Here is a 26,934-nt window from a genome sequence, read left to right on the forward strand (position 1 = left end):
TCTAGATGTTTTGGTTTTTGTTTTCGCAGACGGTGACGTAGCGCGCAGTGCACACTAGTCCGCATGTTTTCCATCTGGAAGCAGCTTTAACTGTATCTCTCTTTGGAAGCTGTTATTAGGAGCGAACATTTATTCACAGACTGAGGTAGACGGGGAGGTGACAGTCAGTGTAGCTGTCACATAAAAACAAAAAAGATAATTCTAGAAGTTAGAACTCATTCTGGCATAGCACCGAACTAACGGCACAAGTGTTTCTTGGGAATAAACTCGCGAAAGGTAGGTAGTAGTATGCTACGAATATTAGCTTGGTAGCTAACTGGTTACAAGTCTAGTGTTCGTGATGCTATTTATGACCGTAAGGAGACATATATCTGCGGAAAATATGTTAACAGAATTCAATGGATCTAATGTAAATAGTTGAATTAGCACCTGTGCCCCCAGGCAGATTCATCTGCTTCAGCGTGTTCAGGCCTATACCGCTGAAGGCACAGCAGTTGTCAGTAGCTCCAGAAATAACACAGTAATCGCACTTGTATGTTGTGTAGGGACACGGCTGTTCCCTTAAAGCCAGGACATAGATAGTTAAATTTAGTTTATTTGGCCTCTGTTTGGAAGTCCCCCTTCAGGCTTGAACGTCTGGGAACAGCAAATGGATTGAAATAGTGGTAACCATCAAAATCATCTTAGAATAATTATGGACCTTCTGAACTGTAGTTTTCAAGATAACGAGTTTTGTCTGATCATAATTTGAATTATTTACTTACAAAAAAGTTAGTTAACTTTAAAGGTGATATATTAGGAGGGGAGGACTTAAAAGTTTCTTTAGGCTTTGTTTAAGACACGTTCTGTCGTTTTTTCATTGCAGATTAAGCTAAAGTCCATGTCTGTATTCTAGGGTGCTGTTTGAAGGAGCAGCAGAAGGAGAGATGGTGGATTACTACAAAATCCTGGGCGTGCCCAAAACAGCCTCCCAAGATGACATCAAGAAGGCGTAAATATCTTGATATTTATATAAAAAAAACAATATAAGAAGACGGTTCATGATTTGAAATACTATGGTCGTTTTTATTCATTGATCAGTTTATTTATATTCTTAGCCAAACGTTATAATTACAAGCATTTTCACTTAAAATTGATTAGATTAGGGTTTTGGATTAGTCCAATTCGATGTGTGAATTAAGATCAGTGATTCACAGATCAAACCACAATTTCTACTTATATTATGTTTAAATGGTTGCTATGTTTGCTCACTGGATGTAAAAAAAAATGAAATAAGTACTCACTATCATTTAAACCTTTATTTAGAGCAGGTGATTATAATAAGTAAAATAACAAATAAAAAGACAAAGATTTAGAAAGAAAGAAATGGAATTTGTCACCTTAAACATTGTCACGCTCAAAAGCTTTTCTCTCAACTTCCTATTTTATGTCAGCAGTAAACATAACATAAACATGTTAGATCAGGAATAATTATCAACCAAAAAAGACATACCGTAATTTCCGGACTACAAGCCGCTACTTTTTTCCTGCGCTTACAGCCCTGCGGCTTATTCAGTGACGCGGCTAATTTATGGATTTAATTGGCGGCCGCCATGTACGTACTTTCGAACTCAGCGAATAGTTTGAATTCTCTACCTAACACCAAGCACGAGGCATTTTTATTCAACACACCTCTTAGCAGCCAAACAGCATGGACTTGACTTCAGGTCTTAGACACTTCAGTCATGGTTCAACAAAACGAAACACGCATGCCCGGCTGCATCCCAGAATCCTTTGGTGCCATTAGACCCAACGTGCACCAGATCGCCGCTACAATATGATGAAGCTTTCAAGTTAAAAGCAATCGTTAAAAGCAGCGTAAAAAAGTCCACCGTCACCAACGGGTTTGGAAAAGCCGGTTTGCTGCGTGACGGAGAGAACAGCGCATGGAGTGAATTTACACTCCATTTACGGTTTCTAAGGAAACCGTAAAAGCGGAATTTTGCTTTGAAAAACTCACAGCCTCCGTGTGAGCTGGAGACATCTTCTCCTGCTGATTGAGCTGCGGGGCCGATGGCAGTCTGAAGGCTCCCACACGTAACAACGCACCCGCCCCTCATACACAAAACGTACAGTATTAAGTCCGATTGCTTTGCACAGAAACGATTTACTCCATCCACCGGCGCAACGGGGACGAAGTGCTCCTCCTTGAAGCTGCCCTGGCCAGAGGTGTCGGAGTAGATAGGAAGGGGAGACAAGGAGCGCGCGGGGCGGGAGCGGAGCGCAGAGGCGTCCGCGGAGTGCAGAGGCTTCTGAATTCTGACGCACGCGCCGCACTGAGGCGCGCGTATCGCGCTGAGGCGCGCGCTTTTCAGTCGCCGCTGCTTTATTTTACCGGTGTGTTTTCTAACCAGTCCTGTTACTCCCATAACGCTGCTGCGACACAAGCGGAAGGAGAGCTGTACCCGTTAACCCCTCCATCCACTGCTGCTCATTCTTAAACACGTACAACAGTATGGCGAGCCGGGCGTTGGCCCCGCCTTTAGCCCCTAAGACTCATGGGAAATGTGGAATCGCGGATGTAAATTTCCTCACTATAACTGAGGGATGTAATGTTGATTATATGGTTACTGTTTGTAATTTTATGTATGATACCTAGATTGTCAATAAGTAAAAAAAAATGAAATAAAAACACCATAACTGAGGGACTTGTGAACAGAATACAGGTTCATGCTGTTTGACAGATGTCGATACACTCAAATACGTGACCCAGAGGCAAAACTGGCACCACCCACAATGTGCTAATGAATTGCACTCACTCTGGGATGCTGGGCGTGATCTGTCAGGATGACAATACCGGCTAACACATGCGCGGCTTGTACTCTGACGCGGCTTGTGTATGTATAAAAGCAGTCAAACACGTGAATATGGGTGGGTGCGGCTTGTAATCGGGTGCGCTTTGTAGTCCGGAATTTACGGTAATTAAACGTAATTCATTGCATTTTTCAGTAAATCAACTATTGTCAGAAGAAACAGGCATTGAAAGTCAAATCATGTGTTAAATTAACTGTGACTTAATCTCTGTAGTTGTATGAGACATTTAAACTTTACTTTCCAATCTATTTTCATTCTTTTTTCTTGATTTTACGATGGTAATATTTGCTTGTGTCTCGGCTGTATTCAGTTACAGAAAACTGGCTTTAAAGTGGCATCCAGATAAAAATCCAGACAACAAGGAGGAAGCTGAAAAGAAGTTTAAAGAGCTCGCTGAAGCTTATGAAGTTCTGTCTGACAGTAAGTTACAGCCCATCATAGAAGAATCTGTTTGTTTAGGTATTCAGTAAGTTTAGTAAATTCACATTTATTCCAAATTTGTATCTATATTTATGGTTTTTGTACTATTGTGTGTCTGAGTTTATGAAAAAAAATCAAAGCTTTGGTTATCCTGTTCCCCTTCAACAGAGAGCAAACGCGATGCATATGACAGATATGGAAGTGAAGGAATGAGACATGCAGGTAAATTAAGATGTAAAGGAACAGATTAATATATGCCTTTTTAGAACCTTAATAATATTCAGAGGCGGCTTAAATTTCTGCCTTTCTGATTTGAAATGTTCCCGTCATCCAGATTCCTCCAGCGCAGACTTCTCATCAGGTTTCCCAGGGTTTACCTTCACATTCCGCAGCCCAGATGAGGTGTTCAGAGAGTTCTTTGGAGGTCAGGATCCCTTCGATAGCTTTTTTGGTGAGTAGTGCTCAACTTCCACAAACCAAAACCCAAATCTCCTTTTTTCACGACTAGAATTGTAACAAAAAGAAAACAAAACGAGAAACCTTTATATATCCAGGTAGGTGGATTGAGAACAATCTCTCATTTACAACAACGACCTGAGTTTCCAGCAACAATACAACAGAATGACAATGTAATATAAATTTCATACACATGTATCATGACATATTCACACATTAATATTCACAATAAAAACTCTACAGGAGGCAGTAAGTTAATGTTTACGAAAAAAACAGTTAAAAACATCTACAGTGCAGCACTGTGTAGCAGTTGTGCAACTAAGGCTACGTTCACACTGCAGGCTGAAACGACCCAATTCCGAATTTTTTGCCCCTAAGCGGCCCAATTCCGATCTTTTCATGACAGTCTAAATGACACAGATCCGATCTTTTCAATTGCGACCCAAGCCCCGTGGGTTTGCCGTCCTGATTCCGAATTGTAGCCGTTCTTTTCAATTGCGACCGCCGTCTGACCGGCCAGGCGACTTGATTCCGAACCGTACGTCATCGACACGCAACAAACGTCATCATTTTGCGTTGAAGTAGGCGGGAACGAGAACGTAAACATCAACCATGGTGGACGATGCTGCTGAGACCAGACAGTGGAAGGGAAGGGAGGTCACTGATTGGATTAATATTTGGGGTGATCGCTCTTTTCAAGCCAAACTCCAGGGCTCTTATCGCAACCGGGCGGTTTTTGAAAAAATTTCCAGATAAATGGCAGAGCGTGGTGTTGAACCTTTCCCGCGATGACTTTTTTTTCTTTCTCCCCTTTCCGTGCTCAGAAGCGCGGGGGACCCGAGGCGATCCTCCTCCTCCTCCCTGTTCTGATCCTTAGATTCTCCAGAACGGGTTAATAAAGAGTCCATAGCATTTATTCTGGGGGAAGCCTTCTTTTATTACCGTCTTCCTTCCTCCGTAACACACAACATGAATGCGCGCCCACACTGCCCCCCCCCCCTATTCTTTATCGCGGCACGCGCTTGCACACACACACACGCGGGCGCGCGGCCCCAACACATGCACATTTCCTTTCCACAACAGTGGGCACAGACGATCCCGACTCCATTGCCTTCTTAAAATGAGAAGATTGTAATTGTGCTGCTCCTTCGTGAAAATAAATTTAATATTACAAAAAGAGCTCCGCTTTTGACAACACTGTTGTTGACATCCATTGTTAACGCTGGCTCCGCAAACAACAAGTGACGTCGTTCACCGTTGAGTATTCTTCTGGCTTCTGCGCATGCGGGTCTCGTTTGGGTCGTGTCACGGTCACACTGGAGATCACAAAAGTTCGGATTTACTTGGAAATGTGAACGGTCTAGCAAACAAATCAGATTTTTTCAAAAAATCCGAATTGAGCATTAAGCCCTGCAGTGTGAACGTAGCCTAAGACTGTCCTGGAAACTTTAGAAAAACCTTATTCTCATCTGTGTGTTAAAGTGACTTTGTTTTCCAAATAAATACATTAACATCTATGCCACAGTGTCCCTGTTGTTTGAGCAGCAGGGTCTTCTTGTTCTTGCAGTCATTGCCTCTTCTGTTTAGTTCAGACTTGTTTTTTTTAACACACACAACTTAGTGAGGGAGTATCTGGATTTCTGCATCTAATACTGGCAGAAAATCCAAGTAGAAATTGAGATAAGCCTGTGATTATTCATATTTATTAGAGAAAATCCTACACACACAAAGCTGAAAAACTCAGCAGAAGAGGAACTGTAATTAATTCATTAAAGTTCATTGTGTCCACAAATTTCACTGAGTTCTTAAATTATTTTTTTTTAATCAGACACGCTTTGTTTTTGTCAAACGTACCTTACTTGTTTTGGCGGAATACCTTCCGCCTTCGTCAGAGTCGTCATCACGTCGTCATCAATAACAATCCCTGTCTGATAAAAAATAATTTAAGAACTCAGGTACTGTAATTATTTTTATTTTTTTGTGTATCCTTGGAACTGATTGGAAATTCATACATGACATTTCAAATGTTATCAAATGATTTGAACAATTTAGCCATTCTGAATGCTTGAGTTCATATATTTTCTGATTTTTTTTCCTGCTATGTTAAAAAGAATTTGTTGCCTGTCTGGTTTGTTCATTTCTATATCTCGGTTCTTTGCTTCCCTCAGATGATTTCTCATCATTTGGTGGCTCATCCTCACGCTTGGGAACAAATCGATTCTTCTCTTTTCCATCAACTGGAGGTAAGTAAATCCTTTATAAATGCTCACAGAAAAGAACGGCTCTCATAGGGGTCATGATATTTTATACTGTTGGTACATTCCAAATAATGAGACTGAAAAATCTTGCGATGTATTTTCCTTTCTTGCTGCTCAGGATAGTTTTGGGTTTCTGTTTACATAGGCGTCTCTTCTTTGACCTTTATTTTATTTTTTTGTTGCAGTTCAGTTTACGTCTTTCTCTTCTTCCTTTGGTGGGATGGATGGAATGGACAGCATGGGTGGAGGGATGGGGAACTTTAGATCAGTTTCTACCTCCACTCGCATCGTAAATGGAAAACGAACGACCACCAAAAAGTATGGGATTTTTGTTTTTAGTATGTTTTAATATGTCACGTTTTCTTAATTGTTCCTTTTAAAAAATAAAATTATTGATGCACAGGTAAAAAAATAAAGTATTACAATGCCAATATGGCTCATATATGCTTTTTATCATATTTATACCCTCTGTATCACAAAGTACATTGGAATTTGTTGGAAAATATCTGATTTGCAAAACTGAACAGCCTGTGTAAGGTACAGGATGATCATTTGTCACTTTTAATGATACTGGTAGTAACTGAAAGAGACTAAAGTAATTTTTTAAGTTGAGTTGCCATTTGCCAGTAAGTCAGAAAACGTCAGTAATTTCTTAACATTTTTTGTTCTTTCTTACCTACAGGATAAAGGAAAATGGACAGGAACGAATAGAGATCGAAGAAGACGGGATGTTAAAGAAAGTCCTCATTAATGGCAAGACAGTGCTTTTTCAACTCCAAGTCTTAGTATTATTCTAAAAGATAGATCAGTCAGTCAAGCTTTAGGATCTTCAGTTAAACGCGGTCCCAGGAAAACCTCATCCCATTATCACAAACGTTTACATACGCCACACTTTCGCTCGGAATAAATCATTTAAACATGCGCAGAACTATCTGAAATACCAAAAACGGCCGTAGAAGAAGAAATATTGAGTTCCGTTATAAACAAACAAACCTGCAGCATATATAGAGCCAGATGATTTTCTAAATGAGCTTTTATTATTATTAGGATTATTATTAAGTGCCTGTTCGCTCACAATTTTCTAAATCCATGTGGCCAGTGCTTTATTCTTGGCAGCTCGGACCCGGAAGAAGGGTTAGGATTAGGCTAATAGGTGCTAGCAACATTTAGCCTTGGATGAACATAAAATCTGTGCGGGCAATGCCGCCATCTGCATCTGGGCTGCGCGTAAATATATGGGAGTAACATCAGCCTTTATTTTTGTCTGGACACGATTCAAAACATGAATTCCTATGATTGTTTACACCAGGGGTGTCAAACTCATTTTGGTTCGGGGGCCGCATTCAACCCGTCTGATCCCAAGTGACCAGTGACATAAAAGCAAAAAACAGGTTTTTTTTTTTTTTTTTTACTCAATTGGAAAAAAAGACTAAGCCAACATGGTAGCCTAATCATTTACTATTACATATTCATTTACAGAGGCCAATGGATGTTAAATAAAATGCATTTCACTTAAAAAAATTGGATTATTTAGTTTTTATTCTGATTGAATATTTTACATGTGACACTGAATCAATCCTTATCATAAACTCTTTATGGTGAGTCTCATAGTGGTACTGAATGTTGTATTCTTTGAGCCCCTGTTGATGACATAACAAGCACGCAGGTTTTGCTTTCAATTCCGTAAACAAATAAAACTTTGTCCATTTTTCCTGGAAAACTCAGGACTTCACTTCAACCCTTTTTTTCTTTTTGACAACATTTTGGTCATTAGGGTGTCACTACTGATCATTCTTATAACAATGTAACAGCAGTGGGGCTTTCGGGGAACCAAACTAAATCTTATTCAGACACAGAGCCATTAAGTTTCACTTTGGCAGGTGCAAAGATATTTTGCTCAGCCTTTGCTCCCCCTAGTGGCGGAATTGCGCATTTCGGTTATTTCTGTAAAAAAATCATAACTCTCCACAGGAATGGACTAGAAACGTGCTTGTTTTTTTAAACATTCTTATAATTTTTACTCTTCATGTCTGGGCCGGATTGAACCATCTGGCGAGTTTGACACCCCTTGTTTACACGGTTTCTCAGGACCGCGCGGAGCCCATGTCTGCACTCAAATCCGCCTCCACCAGCTCACACACCGTCCCAAAGCCAGTCCTCTGCTCAGAGACACGGTTCTCCCAGGAGACAGTGTTCTCCTGAGGCAGCTCGCTCGTGCGGAGGTGTTGCCCGGTCCTTTGTGCGCTCCAAAGCCCCCTCTGGAGTGGCACACCGTCTACGCATGACGTAAAACCAGAGCAGTAGTGACCCACGATCAGAATAAACTATTTAAAAGCATCGGTATAACCCACCTATTTCAATCGGTAGAAAATTTTGATCTGAATGAATCTGATCGTGGCAGAGTATTCCGAACGGCGTGTTCACTTGACGAATTTTTAGTCTGATCAGGCGTTTATTCCGATTACTTTTGTCCATGTAACCGCACCTCGTGTCACAACGGCTAATCAGATAGTCTGAGCTGCTTAATAAATTATGTTTTTAACGTAATCTAATCAGCAGTTTACTGTCTTTCTAAGTCAGCCTTGGTTAAACCTTTCAATTTATGACACTTTTATAAAGATTCTCCTAATAGGATCAACTGTGCTGATGTTGAAACTGTTTTCTTTTCAGGGGTGGAGGACGACTTGGCTCTTGCTCTGGAAATCAGCCGCAGAGAGGAACAGCCCCATCCGTCCGCTCAGAAACCCCAGATCCAGAGCAGATCCGCCGAGTCTGACAGACACAGGTCCAGTCCTTACTCTGCAATGCCTCAAAGGTCATATAGCTCCGCCCCCTTCTACCACTGCGAGCTTGCAGACGGGAGGGAGGATGATGATGAAGATGAAGACCTTCAGATGGCTTTGGCCTGCAGCCTGTCAGAAATGGAAGCTCAACAGAGAGCTGCGGCTAACGACTACATATCAGGTGCTTGGGGTGGGGGCAAAGCTCTGCGTGGAAAAACTACATCGGGGGCAGCTAAGGGAAAAAATGTACACTTGATTTGTAGTGAGCCTGTCACCACAGATAGTAGAGGTGATAAGGGCCAGGTTTCAAAGAACTGTAGGGATGAGAGGGAAACAGAAAGAAAAAGATCCAGAGAGCCAGGCTCCATTTCTAACTCACCCACGACTGCCTGTAATCGACAGTCAAGCTGCTGCTCAGAGGAGAGGCTCAAGACTGCCATTAAAAACTGTCAATGCAGCGCTAAAAAGGAAAAGAAGTGCGGCTGTGTTGTGTGCTAATGCAGTATTTTTTTTTTTTACTTACGACACCTAACAGCCAAAGGGGTTTTTAAATTTTGTTTCCATTGCACCTTAAGACAAGGCAGTCATAAACCACCGTTAAGAAACAGTTTTTTAACCATTTTTGATGTGATGAGATTTTAATATGTCAATGTAATCTGCCTTTACAGGCGGAAGTCAGAAAGTCAATAACAGTATGAGCCGTTTGGTGTGTAAATGTGCCAAAACTTCTTTACAGACTGAGAATTTAGGGTCAGAGCTGGAGGCGGCACTTTTTAGGGACTAAATAGAAAGTTTTCAGATGGAAAAAAAAGTTTAAACTCCAAAAAATAATTGTAGAAAAAGGATAAAAATGTGGCTCTAAAACCGATGCTTGATGGGACAATATTGAACTGATCCGTTGTGATGACAGATTCCTTAAAGACTCACTCCAGTCATCTTTTGATCTGTTTTAAAAGCATTCCTGTAATTATGTTATGCCATTTTAACCACAATCAAAAAACCTGTCGTTTTCCAGGACTTAGTTTCTGCAGAGCGGCAGTGGTTCATTAGAAATTTGCCTCAGAGTTGTGGGCGGGGCTTGTGACGCAGAGCAACATGGGCCCACCTAAATCTTCTTTATTAATGTCCTCCATCATGAGAAAAATGCCACAAAAACATGTTAAAAACACCATAAACACAATTTTCATTGGAGTGAGTCATTAAAAAAATCCGTGCTCTTATAGAAAAAATGTTGTCGAAATAGTAATTTCACCTTTAAACGTTCTAAAAAACAACTAACATGCCATTTTTAGCCAAAATCAAAAATCAATTACTGATAAGTGACACAGAAATGGATGCTTGCATCTAATCGGGTTCTTCAGTCAAACACAGATATTACCAACACACAGTCAGAAGAAATGTGTTGAACCTTTGAGGGGTTCTATTGTCACACCTACTTTCACAAAACAGCACAACTTGAAGAATAAAATTAGCAAAAAAAGCACTTTAAATATGTATATTGAACTAAAATAAGTTGAATCTTTTAATTCAGCTGGGGGGGGGGGCATGTATTTGTGAAGGGATGTGCTGAATTTGAAAGTCAAGTGTCAGAAATCAGATCAAGACAGAAAAATGTTGCTTGTGCCAAATAAACAAGAGTTTCAAAAGCAACTATTATGAATGTAGTGAATACAAATTTCTATGCTTTTTCCTAAGACACTTTGCTTTGATAAGCAGCTGTACAGGCAGTGTTCCTCTTTAGTGACTTTTCTATGCATCCACTATAAAAATTATTAATGTTTTAGCCCTTTATGCATAAGGGCTTATTTTTTTTGTACGCTGATCGTTGTTTTTTCTGTTAACCCCCATCACAGGCTTTACCAAAGCATTCATTTAAACAGTCTGAGCAAAAAAGAAAACTTGACTTTGCATCAGTGATCATTCATCTGCCTCATAGTGAAAAACGCAGATTCGTCATTGATTTATGAGTTTGTATTACTTGTAACATGTTTCTCTGCACCATGTTACTGTTTTTTTAAGATTGTTAATTGGGAAATAACCAATAAAGCTGGGAGTCAAAAATGAGTTGGATGTTTTTTTTTTTCTTTTAAATCTGAAAGTGACAGCCATGTCACTTTATTAACTTAGCTAAAATATTGATATGATGATATTTTGTTCTACTACAAAATGCAAGATAATATAAAAGAAGACAAACAAGCATTTGATGGTCAGAAATAAATGTAGTCTAAACTGCCTTTTTCTTACATATAAAAATGTAAAAAAAAACTTTTATTTTTTTAAAAATATCTGACATTTTCTACTTCCTGTTTCAGACTCAGACTTCAAGGCCTTCACAAGTTAACCTGTATGACTTGATGCTCTGCTGAAAAAGCCTACCCAAAGGTAACACATTTGGGTATTATCTATTTCTCATTGAAAGAAATGTTTTTCACACTAAAAAGCTGCTTTCATTTTACAGGTCAAACCTCAATTTCCTGCTATGCACTTTGCTCCATGCTGCTGGTCATTGCTGCTTTTTCTTATTTATGTGCATCTTTTTATGTTCGTTCAGTCTGGCGGAGAACCCTGAAAGCTTTATGAAAACGGTGGAACATTATAACCGACATTTCTGAAAAACGTTAATTTTTTTGTGAAGAATACTTTAAAAAAGTTTTTTTTTTCGTTGTACGAAAAGGTACAGAAGCCGTTAATAAAAAAAAAAAGTATTCTGAAACAAAAAATAAAATAATAAAAATGTTTCTTCTGATTACTCCAAAAAAAAATTTCCACAAAAAAATCACAACATTTCTGATGTTTTCTGCTGCATCACATCACAAATTTAATTGTCAAGTCAAAAATACATTTTTATATCATATCTTTTTTATTAGTCTGCTACATGAAAGAAACACAATCATCAGGATGAGTTTTTCTTTTCCATTAATCACAAGTTTCCACAATTATCAAGACGTTAAAGGAATTCAAACAAAGCTACTCCTTGCGGAACTACAGATGGAGATGAGTACTTTTTGGTCAATGCATCCATTACATTTTCAAGGCAAACACAAGCCTCACGATTAAAGAAAAACACAAAACACCATATCCACAGAACGATGAGTAAAATCAACCTTTTAAAAGGTGGAAGCCACAAACATTTTTCAAGCTAACGTCAATTTAGTTAAGCTCCAAAAACTAAAAAAAAAAATCTATATTAAATAAAAAGTTCTGAAATGTCCACAAAAAATGTTGAATGTTTTCCAGATAGAAATAAACTGAATGTGGTGGTTCACTATTCTTTGTCTGACTGTTATGTTCCAAAAAAAAAAAAAAAACAACCAGAGAGGAACAGCGTGGAGATATAATCTAAATTTATACAGGCACAAAGGTTTTATTCAGTTAGCTTCACATCTAAAGGCGCCATCCTTGGGTAGGAAAGGTGGAACTTTTTATTGGGCAAAAAAGGGGAAAAAAGGCGCCATATCTTCTCATGTTGTGATCTGCATCCTGCCAAAATCATTTTCCTCCCTTTTTCATAAAACTGAGCTCAGAAAAGGTTTAAAAATCCAGACAGCGGGTAACTGGGACACCAGTGCAGGATTGACAGCAGCGGCGTTGAGTGTGGTTGGACAGAGTTTTCTGACAGTGTAGGACGTACATGAACGCACAATATGATACATTCATCTTTGTGTTTTTGTGGGGCACAATGTATCGGCGGTGTGTCCTCCAGCTGCTCCACTTCATTTACTGCGGCAGGGCTTTTAAGATGGCGTTCACCTCCTCGGCCACTGCTGTCAGAGCAAACTCAAACTGGTCCTGATCAGCAAAAGCACGGAGGAGACAGGACAGAAGGAAGCATTAAAAATCCTATCAAATAAATGCAAACGTTCTGCAGCCACACAACCATACACATATTCACACACACAGTTGGTACCTTAGTGCGAACCAGGCCGGGTCTCTGGTCTCTGATATGCTCCAGTGTGGCAGCAATGTCGATCTCCTTTACCCCTAATAGCAAAAATGACGGTTTTAGTGCATGATATTTATGAAAACCAACATCTGTTTTCTTGAAAAGCAGTGAGTGAAAGGAAACAACTTCATTGAATCGAATAAAAATGTTTATGTGAGGGCTTGATAGATCATTGGGTGGAATGATTCTAAAAAGATTAATATTCTAGTAAAAGGTGATGCAGTTATAGTAAAGTTAAAGTAAAGTTAAAACAGTTAAACATGATGACGATTTGAAATAAAGATGAATGTATTAAAGTACTATTATATTAAATATATTGTAGAGAATTAATAAAATAAACACTATTTTTTTGTCCAGAGACTGAGAATGGCGCCCTCTGCTGGCAATATTTGTTATTACTTTGTTATACTTAGGCAGGAAATCAATCTCAATTTAACCCTTGTGCTATCTTAGATGACCCCACCCTCACATTGACGTGTTCTCCCTACCATGACAAAGGTGGATAAAGGTGGAAAGATTTCATGTAATCCATGGTTACCAGTGAGGTTCACAAATCATTAAAGAAAAAAGGTTCAGAGCACTGTCTTGTGGGTCTAGATGACCCAACTCCCAATGTTAAAGTGCTTAGCACAAGGGTTAAGCTCCAAATTAAGAAGTTGGACAACCAGAAAACATCCACATTTTAACAACTAAAATGTGTAAACAGTTCTCTGATAGAATATTAACCAGAGTGTCACCCCACAAATATTTTCCTTTTTAGAAATTCTGGAATTTGGTGTAGTGATATTCTGGCGGATTTAACAAGCGTAACTAGTTCTATACATCTGTGATGTATGTTTGAAATATGTGTGAGTCTCACCTTTAGCCATTCGGTTCAGCACCATGTCGATGAGAATGTATGTGCCACTTCGACTGGTACCATCACTGTAATAACAACAGAAACATTAAAAAACAGGATGTTTTGTATGTATTGTTTAACAGAAATGTTTCTATCTATAAATATATACTAATTTTACCTGCAGTGAACGATAATTGGGCAGGATCTACCTTTGTAACACTTGTTCACCTTTCTGAAAAGCAGAAAAAAGGGACAGCAAAGAAAAGAAGAGCAAAGGACAAAAAAAAGCTTTATTATGATCCAGTTATTACAGACTTCTGATCTTTTTTTTTTTGACAAAGGTTAAGCATGAATAAATTACAAGCTTTCAGTGTCAACCAATTTTGTACTTCAGTTTAATATTAGGTATTCAGGACCAACAAAGAGCAAGAATCGCTCTGCTCCCCAACTTTGGAACTCTCTCCTCCCAGACCTCCGTAACACTGACTCCTTTCTGATCTTTAAATCCAGACTCAAAACCTATCTGTTTAAGCTTGCATTTCCGGAACACAATTTCTCATTCTCTGTCAGCTGATTTTACTAATGAATCCAATTTATTTATTGTTTTTAACATGTTGTGATTTTATTGTGTTTTACCTCTAACTTTGTACAGTGACCTTGGGTGTTTTGAAAGGCGCTTTTAAATAAAATGTATTATTATTATTATTAAGAATGAAGAAGGTAAATGCTGAAATGTGATGGAGCGCAGATCAAAGGAAAAGGATTTGCACCGAGGGACTCTTTGAGAAGAGAGACACGCAGAAATGAGGTTGTGTAGGACAGCTCTATGAGCTGACAGGACAAAAGAAGTCGAGATGAAAGCACAGATTCACTGTCCCTCTTGCAGCAGCCAGTCACACCTGCCAATGCTCATTTTTGTGACTATGCAACTGGAGCCAGAGTACTAGCTGCAAACCACAAAAATGACACTGGGAGATGTTCAAAGACAAACCTATCAACCTGCACACTGGGAGAGAGGGAAAGGGAGCCAAAAAGATGAAAAGAGGAGACATAAAACAAGGAGAATGGATGCAGTAATTGAGGGAAAAATAAAAAAAAATGAATGAGAGAATTTGAAACAAAGAAATGGATGTGCCAATAAAAACAAAAGATTTTAGATTTTGTGCTATTATTAACATAAAATGCAATCTTCTGGCACAAATGCAAGTAGGGACAGTCTTTCTGTGTGTGAATGAGCATCAATGTACATTTTTGAAAATTCTTTTACCTGCGGAAGTCGAGCAGTGGTCTCGTGGAGGTGGGGATGCCGTCACCTGGCCAGCTAAGCAGATGAAACTGAGTCAAGGTCCTGGTCTCTTGTGTCTGGACGTTCTTCAAGTAGAAGCTTCGCACCAGGAAGTCCTTACACCAGATGTGCTCAGACACCAGGTTCACCTGGACAGACGCAAAGTCGGATGTGAAAGCAGCAGACAGGAAAGCAGTAGGGCTTTTGTGAGGAAGTCACAACAACAGCCATGAACCTCGTAGATGTGGTAGAGTGAGGAGCCTTCATCAGGCCAGTATCGTTCACACTGCTTCTCTCCATCTTCCACCAAAGCCGTCATCATTACTATCACTGTGCAGCCGTTTTCCCACACCATCTGTGGAAAAAAATGACCAGGCGCACATTACAACACATACAAATGTCAGTTCTTATAATATTTTAACAATACAATAGTTAAAGTTAGCTAAGGGTATATTTGACAATATAATTAAAGGTACAACTGTTCACATCTGCACACTTTAGTTTCCAAAATGAAGGCTTTTCAAATATTTCATGTGATGGTTTTCTATTTAAATTTATTTAATTTAATGAAAGTTTTAGAAATTTTCGTTTTTTTTAAACAAATTTAGCAAACACTTTTGGGTTAAAAGTTTTTTTTTTAAATTACAGACTTTATTCGCTTTTTATTTTGAAGTTCATGTCTTATAAATCAATTAGGACGGTTCAAAGGTAATGTGTGATTTGTTTAAAACATTTTTATTTTTACTTTTAAAAGCACTTTATTTTTAAGACCATTTCTGTCATTCTTTAGCAATTATCATACCACCAACTGGCTTTTATTTTAGAGTACATGAAACCACATCTATAACCTGTATAATTTTCATTTAAAACTTGGGAAAGTTTAAATACAAAAAGATCTAAAAAAAAAAAAAAGAAAAAAAAAAGGCCAAACTGACCTGCCAAAAATCTGCAACAGTGTGTGCCAGAGGTCCCTGCGTAGCAATATACGAAGGCTGGCGAGGGTCATGATCAAACTGTAGGTCACAGAAAAAAAGGTTTGAAACCTGAAACCTGCAAGAATACATGAATAAAGTGATTTATGCTTTCCTGCATTAGCTGTAAGTTGTTCTTATCTGTGTAAATTACATTAATATGAACAAACAAATGAAAACAAAAAATCATGAATTGCTAAATCTATTTTGATTATAAATGTAACTGAAGATGCAATATATTCATTTTTTACATCAAATTATAACTGGATTGTCATGAATTCTTACAATGAAACTGGCATTGATGTAATCCTGCTTATTTGGGTTTACTTCAGTCTTCAGCTTGACGCGAGAGTGATCATCTGGAAGAAAAAGCACATTAAGTTCAACAAACGCACAAAAAGCAGTCTATAAATAACTAAGCCAACTAAAGTGAAGCTTAATGAAGCAACTTTTTGCTTAAATTCTGTTGGATGAGAAAGGATGAGAGAAATATGAAACATTGCAGAACTAACAGGGTAGAGCTACGGCATGTCTGTTTTTCTCTATGTTGTTGAGGGTTTGAGCCACAGCCACTGAACAGGGCTCGGCCTGATAGGAACAGAGAGCCTCCCACTCCTTCTGCAGCCGATCTTTATTGCGCAAGTGGTCCTCCATGTACGCCTGCAGCACAGAAGCCAAGGAGAATTTACTCAATGCAAATTATATCAACACAAACGGATGGATATTTGTTTTTGGTCATGTTGACTCTCACCAGAATCATGTGACCAGTGGAGATGTCCATGTTGGACTGGGCTGGCTCTTCGCTCCAGGATGGGGTGGAGCTGTGGGTGGATGATGGACTGTGTTGAGGTCCATCGCTGAACTGGGAGGACACACTGCTGACGCGGGATGTGTCCGTACCCCTCCTTCCGCCAGCACCGGTTCCTATGGCAGACCCTGCTATGCCTCCGCTCGCGCCTCCCATGCAGTCCTGACGGCACAGGGAGGATTTAGATGCCATGTGCTGTCTACATAGCTCCTAAGTGAAGACAAAACATCATTTACTTCATGTTTATACCAATCAGGTCCAATTAGACTGCAAAAAAACACAATAATTAATATGTGGTCATATAATGATTATATTCCTTCATTGGGCAACAAAATCCCACATTAATTCTGTTTTAACTCTGATTTGCATAGAAAAAGGCTAATTTCTTTAGGAATAGTAGGTAAAATCATGAAACATTATAAAGTTAAGATTTAGGGTTAAATTGTAAACCTTCCAGGAGTTAATAATTGTTCTGTAAATATTTCAAAAGTTTATTCTGTTTGCTACTTTACCTGGTAATCAAAGTGTGTTTCCGCTCCTCCCTCTGGACCCAAACCAAGCTTGCCATTGGCCACATGATGAGAATAGTGCTTGAAACAAGCCACAGCTATGGCCAGGACCAGCACACCTCCTACCACTGCCATGGAAACAAGGGTGATGACTGTCCCATTGGATTCCTGAGGCACCTTGGCTACCTGAGGAAGGCCTCGGGCATCTGTTCTCTACAAAAATGAGAGGAAGGTGGTAAGGAAGACACACAGAGCAGACTATCATGCAGCAAAAGCGTTGTCTCCATTTCTCAGCATGCAGGGCAGTAATCAAACTCGATCTGCTCTGCTTCAGGGGATGAGCTCTCACCGCTCTAACTCAAAGGTCAAACGTTTTATTCCAGCGGAAGATTTGATCCCGTGTAACTCCACAAGACAGCAGTGTGTGCTCAGCAGTGAAAGTCTGAGGGGTCAGAGCAGTGTTTTCTGCAGAGCCATTAAAAAGACAGTTGATGCCTCATTAAGATCAGCTAACCATTACAACAGACGGGACATCCTTTCACCTGTTCTTTAGGTTTCATTTAACATTTTTCTGTTCCAAGATTAACCCCAATGTTTCAAAACAGATTTTATTTTTGAAAAACCTATTAAAAAAGAAAGAAAAATGCATTAACTGAGTATAATTTAACAAATAAAATTCATGTTTAGTTCTGTCTTCATAAAAACCTCTGACATCTAACCATAACAGAAGGTGTATGAGGGAGTGGTTTTCTTCGGCTATGGAGAACTGCTAAAGACACGACTGATGCAGGGAGGCGCTGTGTGAAAAGCCGATTGTGAGGTCAGCAGCACTTGTTGTCATAGCACCTGCAATCTTGGATCCACGTGAAAGGGAGGGGGGAAGGGGGAGTTAGAATGCCATGGCAACAAGTGACAGCGGTGGTTGCAAAGTGTCATCTTGCTTATTAGCTCCGGTCACGCAAACAAAAACACACAATCGAGCAAGAAACATGATTGTGATTCCCAAGATGAAAGCATCATTTGGTCAGGTTGAAGGAAAACAAGATTTGATGGGATTAGATAATGAATTTGTAAAAGGACTAATTTAACTCCAAAAAAACCCAAAACAATTTTTCTGAGTTTTGCTTTCTATTAGTAGGAACATTTTTAAACTGAATTTAGATGTTCCTCTTCAAAATTAGTGTTTACCAAAATCACTAAAAAAGATTAAATCCTATATCACAAATAGAGAAATAGATTACAATGAAATAGAAGCAGAAAAAAGGTTTTGTATGTTAAAAATACAACCCAGGATTATTGGTAAAAGGGCTAAATGTTTTAGGGGGGTAAATTTAGGATGAGGGACAAATACAACTCAGTTACTCAGCATCATCTCTGTGTACATGTAAATGAAATTCTTTGTAAATTATACCCCACATATGTGCTTCATAATGTCATTTCTAAAACTAAAAACCTATTTTATTTTATATATTCTTTGGGGATGTTTGGAAAAAAAATTGAACAAAAGTGAATTTGTTGACCAATTAATAAAACATCTACCTGAATTTACAGTTCAAGATGGAGCTACACAATTTTTTGTTCTAATTTTAATGAAACACAGGGAAACATTTGCTTGTTTATTTAAAATCTAGGATTTAGGAAGAAAAAATATAGACTTTTGAACATGTCAAGATAACCTTGTTCCCTTCGAACAACCCAGTGGAGATGAAAAAACAAAACAAAATTGAGAAATTTCAATTACCTCTCCCACACCAGTCTGTACAATTTTCAGGCCTGTCTCAGACTCTAGATAACTTTTCTCCGATACTGTCAGGGCAGAAAAGAAAAGAAAAGAAATATTTTCACTTCATGCAGACTTGTTTGTATGAATGCCATTTAGGTGCTGATGTGCTGACCAGCTTTTGCAGCGACCTCTGCAGCCGTCATGTTGTGCTCATTCTGGCGAATGCGAAAGGTCAGTGCTGGACCGATCACACTGGAGACACACACACAAAAACTTGCTGGATGTTTCAGAAGAAAACAGGAATCTGTCTGACACCCCCACACACACACTATGGCAGTGTTACCTGATGTTGATGAAACTGCTGGTTGTCAGGTGTATTTTATCAGCCAGCAGCTCCAATAACTTTACTCCATCATAAAGACTAAGAGGACTAAAGAAAAAAAGATTATTAGCTGTGTAGGAAACTGATAAAGATCTTTAGATTAGGATTAAACTGCTGACCTCCGATTTGTGTAGATGTACCCATACTCCTCTTTGGCGCCAGTTCCTTCCACAACTGGCTCCTTAAAGCTGTGTTCAGCTTCAGCAGGGGCAACCTGAGGGGGTGAGGGGGGAGAACTGGGACTTTTGGGTGGAGGTGAGGCAGGGATGGAAGCCGAAAAAGGATGCTGAGGGCTGTCGAGATGAGTAGACTTTTCGGGCTTTGAAAGACTTTGCTTTTTCAACAGCTGCAACTACAGAGGATGACAGGAAGTCTGTCAAGATTCATGGAATAAACTACGATTGCTGCTGACAGCAGGGAGTGACCTACCTCTTTGACTGCAATGAGGTCTTTCTCAGTTGGATCTAAAGACAGAGAGTTTAAAACATGTCATAAACTGTAACTGTTTTAGTAAAAGCATGTTATAACCATTTGCTCAGTTGACAAATATTGTGGCTCTACAGCATCTCATACCTGTTTTTTCCTGGCCTTGCACCAGCTGCAGAATGAGAGCCAGCTTGTAGAGCTGCTCCTGACTGAGCTCCCTGGGATCAATGTTGTACCTCTGCAGGACTGATGACATCCTCTGGAGCAAGTCATCTAACACAGAAAGCAACACATTCATGCGTACATATTTGCTGTTTCCTTGCAATGCAAACACTGTGCAGCATAGACGACTTTTTAGTGAAATTCAAATCTTACCATTACTTCCTGATCGAGGGTTAAAGTCTTGAGATGTTTTTCTGTTTGGCAGACTTTGATGCAAACCTGGAGTATTGAGTTTTTTCTCTAAGGCGTAGTCTTCCTCATCTATTGGTATCTCCAGCTCAAAGTCGTCATAATAAGGCAGGCCTGTTATAAAATAGAATGTTGATAGTTAAAATGATCATGTTGAATAGATTGCTAGTTTCAAATAAGCAGTGGTTTCCTTTTTAATTTAACAAGGTGTCTTTTTTCATGTTAAAAATATCAATTTGATGCTTTTTATACACGAGGTCTTACAAGAGAACACAACCATGTACCTTGTCAAATATTATAATAGTAACTTGCAGAAAGTAGTATATTCATGCAAAACCTATTACATTCACATACAGACAGTACTTACCGGTAGTCAAAAACCTGCACAATTACAACTGTAGTCTTACACAGACATTTTTATAAGTATAAGTAATATAATGTTTCTAATATTGTTTGTTTAACAATATAGCAGTATTTATGAATGACTATGAACAGAGGTGTGACCATTGATCAATCAATTGATTTAGATTTCCACGATCCAACCAGATTGATCTGTCTGAGGCAAGTTGTTAATCCAATTGACCTATACCTATAAAACTGTTTTGAAATGAAATAAATCAATAATATCAATATTTGAAAATATATCAATTGGATCGTGTCCAGTGACCCAGAAAGGGAAAAAACGATGAATGAATGAATACATTTGGATTGAGACATGGTATGTTTGTTTTACAAAACGTAAAAATGACCAAGTGCCATCACAGCGGACAACACACACGTAATTGCAAAAAAGAAAATGTCAAGCCATCATTAAAGTTCAATGTGTGGAAACACTTTAAATTTTACAAAGACGTGACTGTGCAGTGTGGTAGAATGTTCTAATAATGTTCCGTTTAGATTATTTTGACGTGGAAAAACAACTGCGGGCTGAACTTTAGGAAACTAAAATGTGAATGGATTTTCCATTAATTCTTGTTTACTTGTATGTTTGTGCAAATATTTCAATTAAAGTTAATTATCTTGCAAGAAATACAAGAATTCTGGAAAACTTCACCTGCACTATTCAGTACGCAGGTATTTATCTCTGAGTCACGGTTTAATTTTTGGCTAAAGATGTCCTGGATCGATTTTAGGTCAGTGAATCTGACTAAATCGAATAGTTCAAAATGAAACAAAATTGACTAGGAATCGTATCAGCAACCATAATTTGTTCAAATGAATTGTTACATTTCTCCTATAAATGTATTTTTGCAGGAATGCTATAAGTATAACTCTATTTGCGCAAGAGTATATCAGTAAGTATGTAAGAGTAAAACAGTGTTTTCAAATGACTATACAAAGAACTTGAGCAAGAGTTTAATAGAGAATGTGTTATCTATCGTGGGGCCTTTAACTGTTTGTGTTTGCCTCTCCTTCATTGTGTTTCTGCAACAAAGCTAACTTCTGCACTAAGGAAAACTCATGTCTCAAGCATTGTTTTTAAAAGTCACTGCATAACAATGACGTGCAGACAAAATGATTAACCCCACATTTACGTGTTCTCCCTACCATGACAAAGGTGGATAAAGGTGAAGAGGATTTCATGTAATCCATGGACACCAGTGAAGAGCACAAATCATTGAAGAAAAAAGGTTCAGCGCACTGTCTGGTGGGTCTAGATGACCCAACTCCCAATGTTAAAGTGCCTAGGATAGTACAAGGGTTACGAAGAAAATCTCTTGTTACCTGCAGGGGCCATGGAGGCCGCCCCTCGGTGGCGATGAGAAGGCTGGGCAGATGCCAGATAGAGAGACAGAGCTTGCTGCAGCAGCTGCCTGTCGCGCTCTCGCTGACCGGCCTGGTATCTAGAGGGGGGGCGAGCATAACCCCCTCCTGCTGTCATGAGAGATCGCTCTACCTCATCTTGGTACCTGTGCTGTGATTGACAAACAGAGCACACAAACGTTCAGAGTATAAGATCGACGGATTTGTACGATTCTGCAGGTTCTGAAATTAGGTCTAATCTCCTCATCACTTGAATCAAACTCCTGCTGCATGGGTGCTGCCATATTGGATAACTAGTGCTGCCATCTATGGGATAAAGCTAAACCCATGCAAGAGAGGCCCAAGTCCAGGAATTGGGCCCCTCTTGCACTCAATGCATTTTAAATGCCATGCATAGTCAATACATTACAATGGACTTGGGACATTTTTGCATTCAGATAGCTTTTCCCTTGAAACCCATAAAACATATAATAATTCTATTTTGAAAAATTGTGGATTTGGGCCCTTTTTGAATTCACCAATTCATAGTTTGTGGTCATATACCTGGTGGTAAGTGTATGGGTCCAAGGCTGCAGCTTGCATGTGCATCTGGGACACAGGAGGCTCGACAATCATGTAGTCCACATACTTTCCACCTGGAGGCAGAGACCCCTGCTTTGAGCTGAGATGGTGGGGAGTGTAATGTTTGGATCTGGTAATCAGGACAGAATCACAGATGAGTATAGGTTAGAAAACAATAAATATAATAATAAAATGTGGAAGAAAAAAATTCTCACTGAGACAAATGATGAGATGAAGAAGAGGCGTTTGGCTTTGATGGAAGGGTGGTGTGAGGAACTCTCTTCAGCTCCTTGGATAAAATAGATTGGGTGATATCATCCTGCCACGACAGCCCTGTACACACATTGCACACACAAAACACACACATACATACACAAAGCAATGAAATAGTTTCTGACATGACTTTACTTGGTCTATATTTTCACATTTTTAATTATTTGTTTTCTTATTGTAAAAATCAAAATCTTAACAACTTTGTATTTATGAAGCACATTTATTCAACTTGAAATTGTAAAGATGCACTTGATGTTTTGGAATTTCCCTCTTCACCTTGTAGCATGAGCTGCTTGAGGACTTCCTGCATCCTCTTCAGTACTGGAACTGATACTTGGTACTGGACCAGGTCCTGCTTGGAGCTTTGACATTGACCAAAAAGCCCATCTGGGTAAAAAAAAAAAAAAAAAAACACAAAGTCCCCCAAACTTGTTAGAGAAGGAAAAGTCCCCAATGATTCAACATTCAAACACATTTTTTTATGCATTGCACCCTATCTGAATAATATTTATTCTTTATTGCAGTAACAATATTTTTTTAAGAATATAAATAGCATTGGTTACTTAAACTGACCTCCTTGAAAAGAGCCTTTATGTAGTAACGATTGACGTCTTTCATCATTAGCGCCTGAAATGTGCATGAAATGATTTTGTGACGCAGACTCTAAAGTCGATTACAAAACCTCAAATTCTCCTGGTGTCTAACCCAATGCTGCTCAAAGGTGAGTCATAGTTTTCAAGTGCAGCCCACACACTTGCTGTTTGCTGTGCTCCCTTAGCAGAGGATCTAACCTGCCGGTTTGTTTGGAGCTGTAGAAAAACTTTCAACAGGCCTTGAGCATTTTCTAACCTTTGAGCTGAGTCATTGCAATATGCATATGCTTTGTGTTCATCTTTAATAATAAATAATTTTAAAAAGAAAAATAGCAAGTCTTCGCATTATGGCAAAGCCAGCTACGGCTTTTATGAGCAGAATAATGTGTTAATCTAAGCTTGATAAGGGCACATTAGCACTATAGTACCGCATTAGCACACAAATGCAAACTGATCCTGTTATTGTCAGAAACACAAAGTAACAAAAGGTTTTGTTGTGGCTGTGAAAAGAAATGGAAATGTACATTTCTTTCTAGTTTAAAAAAATATTTTTAGCACTTGTAAAAAAGTATTTCCTATTTCCTTGACCAGGGGTTTGCTGGGAGGAAAGGGTGTGGCACAGACGGATTCATGTGTGGTGTAGCTTTGAAGCTACTAAACTTCTCTGAAACTCGCGTTCAAGCGGCCATTTCAAGACAAAGTCTAAGTGAACACATGTAAATGTTCATTTCAGGCTTCCGTGTTAAAAATTCTCACTTTCACTGGTAGCTACACACATTTTTAGGACCCTATTGCGGCTCTATAATGCACTGCCAGGTCAAACTTTGACCAATCAAGGACTCAGCTTTGGTTGTGACGTAGATGGCCACTGAGGGTAGACTGACCTTTGGTTAAGACCTGAACTCTCTTGCTGAAGGATTGACCAGCTCTTTGTTTTGAAATGATTTAACATTTTTTCTTTTTTATGCTATTTTTGGAGCTGATAATATATTGTGGGCCAAGGATGTTTGTTTTTCTTACCAGGAATTGGGGTTGACCACAGGGTCCAGAGCATTTCCAGGGCAAATTCTGCAAGTTTTAAAATTAACTTTTAGTTTTTTTGTTTTTGTTCTGGGAGGATTTCTACTTTTCTGTGGCAATGCAGTGTTGTGTTGTTTTTATTTTTTGGAAATTGAGAAGGTCTCAATAATTTCTGCCAAAAGAGATTTCATACTGACATTTCAACTTACACTTTCTACATACTGACTTATTTCCTGTGGTCAGGGACATTTTTCTTGGTTAATTTGAGTACCGGTACAACAATTGTGGAAGAGACTTGTTATGGTCAGATTTTTGGGAGTTGAAGGTTAATTATGAATAATCTACCTTAAATAAACGTTTTGCTATTTTTCCAAGGTGAACTTGCTATTTCTTTTGAGGGATACTTTTAAACCATTTTTCTTTGCAATGAAATATAGATTATTAAATTTACTAGTATCAGGATTTAACTGACTCTGTTATTGGCAGGTTTATGCAGCAAACAAACAATAAAATGTTCAAGTATTTGTTTCCCTTTTTTGGCTTTTGTTGTAGAAACAGATCTGAGGTTAAAGAAAAAGAGTGAAGTCTGTTTTATTTGGTGCATTAATGAGTCACCAGTTAATCACAAAAGTGAGATCAAAGAGCATTACTGTTACACTGAGCAGATTAGGGATTATGTTGTTTTTATAGTACAAATTAAACAGTAATTTAAAAAACGAGGAGCCACACTTTGAGATTTTTATAATTCATGTCAATTTGTGTTCCTTTCTAACAAGCCACAATCTGTTTAGTCTATAAATAAAGCCCTTTTAAATGGTTTTCTTACCCTAATCAGTACAATGTGACATAAAAAATCATTACACAAATAAAAGCTCTTACTAAGTATGAATCTGGAACAGAGCATTTCGACATTTTTCTTAGGATCTGCAAATGTGAAATTGGAGCAAAAGCACTTAGAAAAATCATTTGATTGAATCCATAATTTAACATTGTTTAATGAAGAGCAAGACTATTTTGTCCCCTCATTTTCAATTTCTTTAGGAATTCTTTCAAAATAAAGTGTCCTATATGAAAAATGTCTGAGACTTCAATTACAGTTAATTAAAGAAAAAGCTTGGAGCCTGACGCCAAGATACAGTTTCAGCTGGATAATATTGTCATGTAATGATATAAACCTCTCATCTCTCTGTCTCCCTGTGATAGTAGCCTTCCAGAGTGCTGGTAAACCCCATAACCACATTACAAGTAGGCGTTGTTGCTATGAAATGAGACAGAATGCTTTGGTCTTGTACAGTTCTGAAAAAGAACAGTGGTAGTTTTTCCAAAAAACGCATACTGGTGCAGCATTTTCAGACAGTTACACCCAATTATTTTTGTAACTGTGTAAAGCTGCTTCTTTTGAAAAAATCCTAATTTAATAAGTTTGTATTTCATGTTAATCTTTGTGTAATGCAGCTAAAGCTGAAAACTGTAGGTGTGACTAATGTTGAACATCAGACAAAGGGAGGCCCAAATGCTTTTTATTAGAACTGCATATTTGCACCAAAAAGCAACCTTGAAAAGGTTGCTTTTATTTATTCTTTAGACAGTATATTTATTCTTCATATTTGCAATCGTAGTACATCTATGGAGTTAAATCAGTGCTGACACCACTGTTATTTACAATTTTTAATTTGACTCTTTTTTCTGACAAGTTTCCTATTTATTTTTGCTGTATTGTGGAATGTAACTGTACTGGAATTTGTAATTCTGATGTTTGAGTCTGCTCAGTGCTTTTAAATACAAAATTCCAATTATTAGACACATTTTACAGCTTTACCTGATTTCTTAACTTTAAATTCTAAAAAATCTTAACCATGTGAGAGCGGAACTCATTGCAAAATGGCTGCAGTTGATTGTAGACATTTTTACAAAAGATTCTACATAAAATTTTAACGTTTTCTGGCGCAATCTGAGTCCACGCGCCAGAAAACTGAATGTGGTGCCTTTACTGCATGAACCCCAATATAATTATACTTTTTTTTTCCTGCTAATCATCACAACTGAATGAAAACAAATAAAAATGTCAAGCATTTCTGTGGAACATACGTGAAATACTAGATATTTCCTTGGAGGAAGGATGTTCAACAAACATTTTTACCCCTAGAATGAATTTACGCCAAGTACAAACAGAAAACAACACCGTATAATAAACTATGTCTTGTTGTCTCTTGTAGGCAAACACTTCATAACAGAATTCATCTCTTCATGGAGGGTTAGTCACCACAGGAGCTCTGTAAGAGCTGACGCTTATTTTTTTAAATAATAAAACTACCACGTCTCTTGCTCTGATGGTGCCGGACACACATGCAGATTGTTTGTACCTCCTTTTTTTCCTTCTTAATCTTTTCCTCTTTTACTTTTACTTGAACAAACCCAAATATCCACTACTGTATTACATTTTTTTTTTAGCTTTGTTGCATCCTTGATCTCCCTGTTATGTGTCCCATTAAGCGCTTCTGCACAGTAACTAAACAGAACCATTTTAGCATTCTGCTCAATAACCTAGTGTGCGTAAGTGCAGTTTCCAGAGAGGACGCGAGTATGCGTCAGTGACTCATCACTGTATTAGCACAACAGCCATGGGGGTGTAGACCTCACAGTGATGTCAGTGTTGC

General features: G+C 38.5%; 2 protein-coding genes across 5 annotated transcripts in view; one reads left to right on the forward strand and one right to left on the reverse strand.

The window, feature by feature from the left end:
• Positions 1-12,038, forward strand: dnajb2 (DnaJ heat shock protein family (Hsp40) member B2). 3 transcript variants are annotated; one of them, XM_020713137.2, is made up of 11 exons: positions 1-276; positions 866-991; positions 3,164-3,273; positions 3,442-3,495; positions 3,608-3,724; positions 5,898-5,972; positions 6,173-6,305; positions 6,670-6,740; positions 8,658-8,951; positions 11,083-11,152; positions 11,229-11,457. In XM_020713137.2, exons 2-10 carry the CDS (start codon positions 927-929, stop codon positions 11,109-11,111), a joined length of 948 nt encoding a protein of 315 aa, XP_020568796.1. In that variant the 5' UTR covers positions 1-276; positions 866-926; the 3' UTR covers positions 11,112-11,152; positions 11,229-11,457. The 3 variants fall into 3 exon arrangements, with proteins under 3 accessions (XP_020568796.1, XP_004081751.1, XP_020568797.1); XM_004081703.4 differs by having other exon boundaries at positions 2-276; positions 896-991; positions 11,229-12,038; XM_020713138.2 differs by having other exon boundaries at positions 2-92; positions 896-991.
• Positions 11,559-26,934, reverse strand: part of LOC101166592 (receptor-type tyrosine-protein phosphatase-like N) — an 18,857-nt gene continuing 3,481 nt past the window's right edge. The window contains exons 3-24 of one of the 2 annotated variants that reach the window (XM_011489661.3): positions 22,941-23,051; positions 22,607-22,724; positions 22,374-22,521; positions 21,792-21,981; positions 20,031-20,180; positions 19,803-19,928; positions 19,659-19,693; positions 19,349-19,581; positions 19,191-19,277; positions 19,020-19,099; positions 18,866-18,930; positions 17,128-17,337; positions 16,559-16,777; positions 16,320-16,467; positions 16,093-16,166; positions 15,772-15,849; positions 15,072-15,191; positions 14,819-14,985; positions 13,730-13,783; positions 13,573-13,637; positions 12,678-12,751; positions 11,559-12,559 (exon numbers count right to left, since the gene is read on the reverse strand). In XM_011489661.3, coding sequence (XP_011487963.1) covers positions 12,488-12,559; positions 12,678-12,751; positions 13,573-13,637; positions 13,730-13,783; positions 14,819-14,985; positions 15,072-15,191; positions 15,772-15,849; positions 16,093-16,166; positions 16,320-16,467; positions 16,559-16,777; positions 17,128-17,337; positions 18,866-18,930; positions 19,020-19,099; positions 19,191-19,277; positions 19,349-19,581; positions 19,659-19,693; positions 19,803-19,928; positions 20,031-20,180; positions 21,792-21,981; positions 22,374-22,521; positions 22,607-22,724; positions 22,941-23,051 — 2,624 coding nt within the window. In that variant the 3' untranslated portion in view covers positions 11,559-12,487. Of the gene's footprint in view, positions 12,560-12,677; positions 12,752-13,572; positions 13,638-13,729; positions 13,784-14,818; positions 14,986-15,071; positions 15,192-15,771; positions 15,850-16,092; positions 16,167-16,319; positions 16,468-16,558; positions 16,826-17,127; positions 17,338-18,865; positions 18,931-19,019; positions 19,100-19,190; positions 19,278-19,348; positions 19,582-19,658; positions 19,694-19,802; positions 19,929-20,030; positions 20,181-21,791; positions 21,982-22,373; positions 22,522-22,606; positions 22,725-22,940; positions 23,052-26,934 lie in introns of both variants that reach the window. The other variant, XM_011489660.3, reaches the window with a different exon arrangement.

The sequence above is a fragment of the Oryzias latipes genome, chromosome 21 (assembly GCF_002234675.1).
Source record: "Oryzias latipes chromosome 21, ASM223467v1".
NCBI lineage: Eukaryota > Metazoa > Chordata > Actinopteri > Beloniformes > Adrianichthyidae > Oryzias > Oryzias latipes.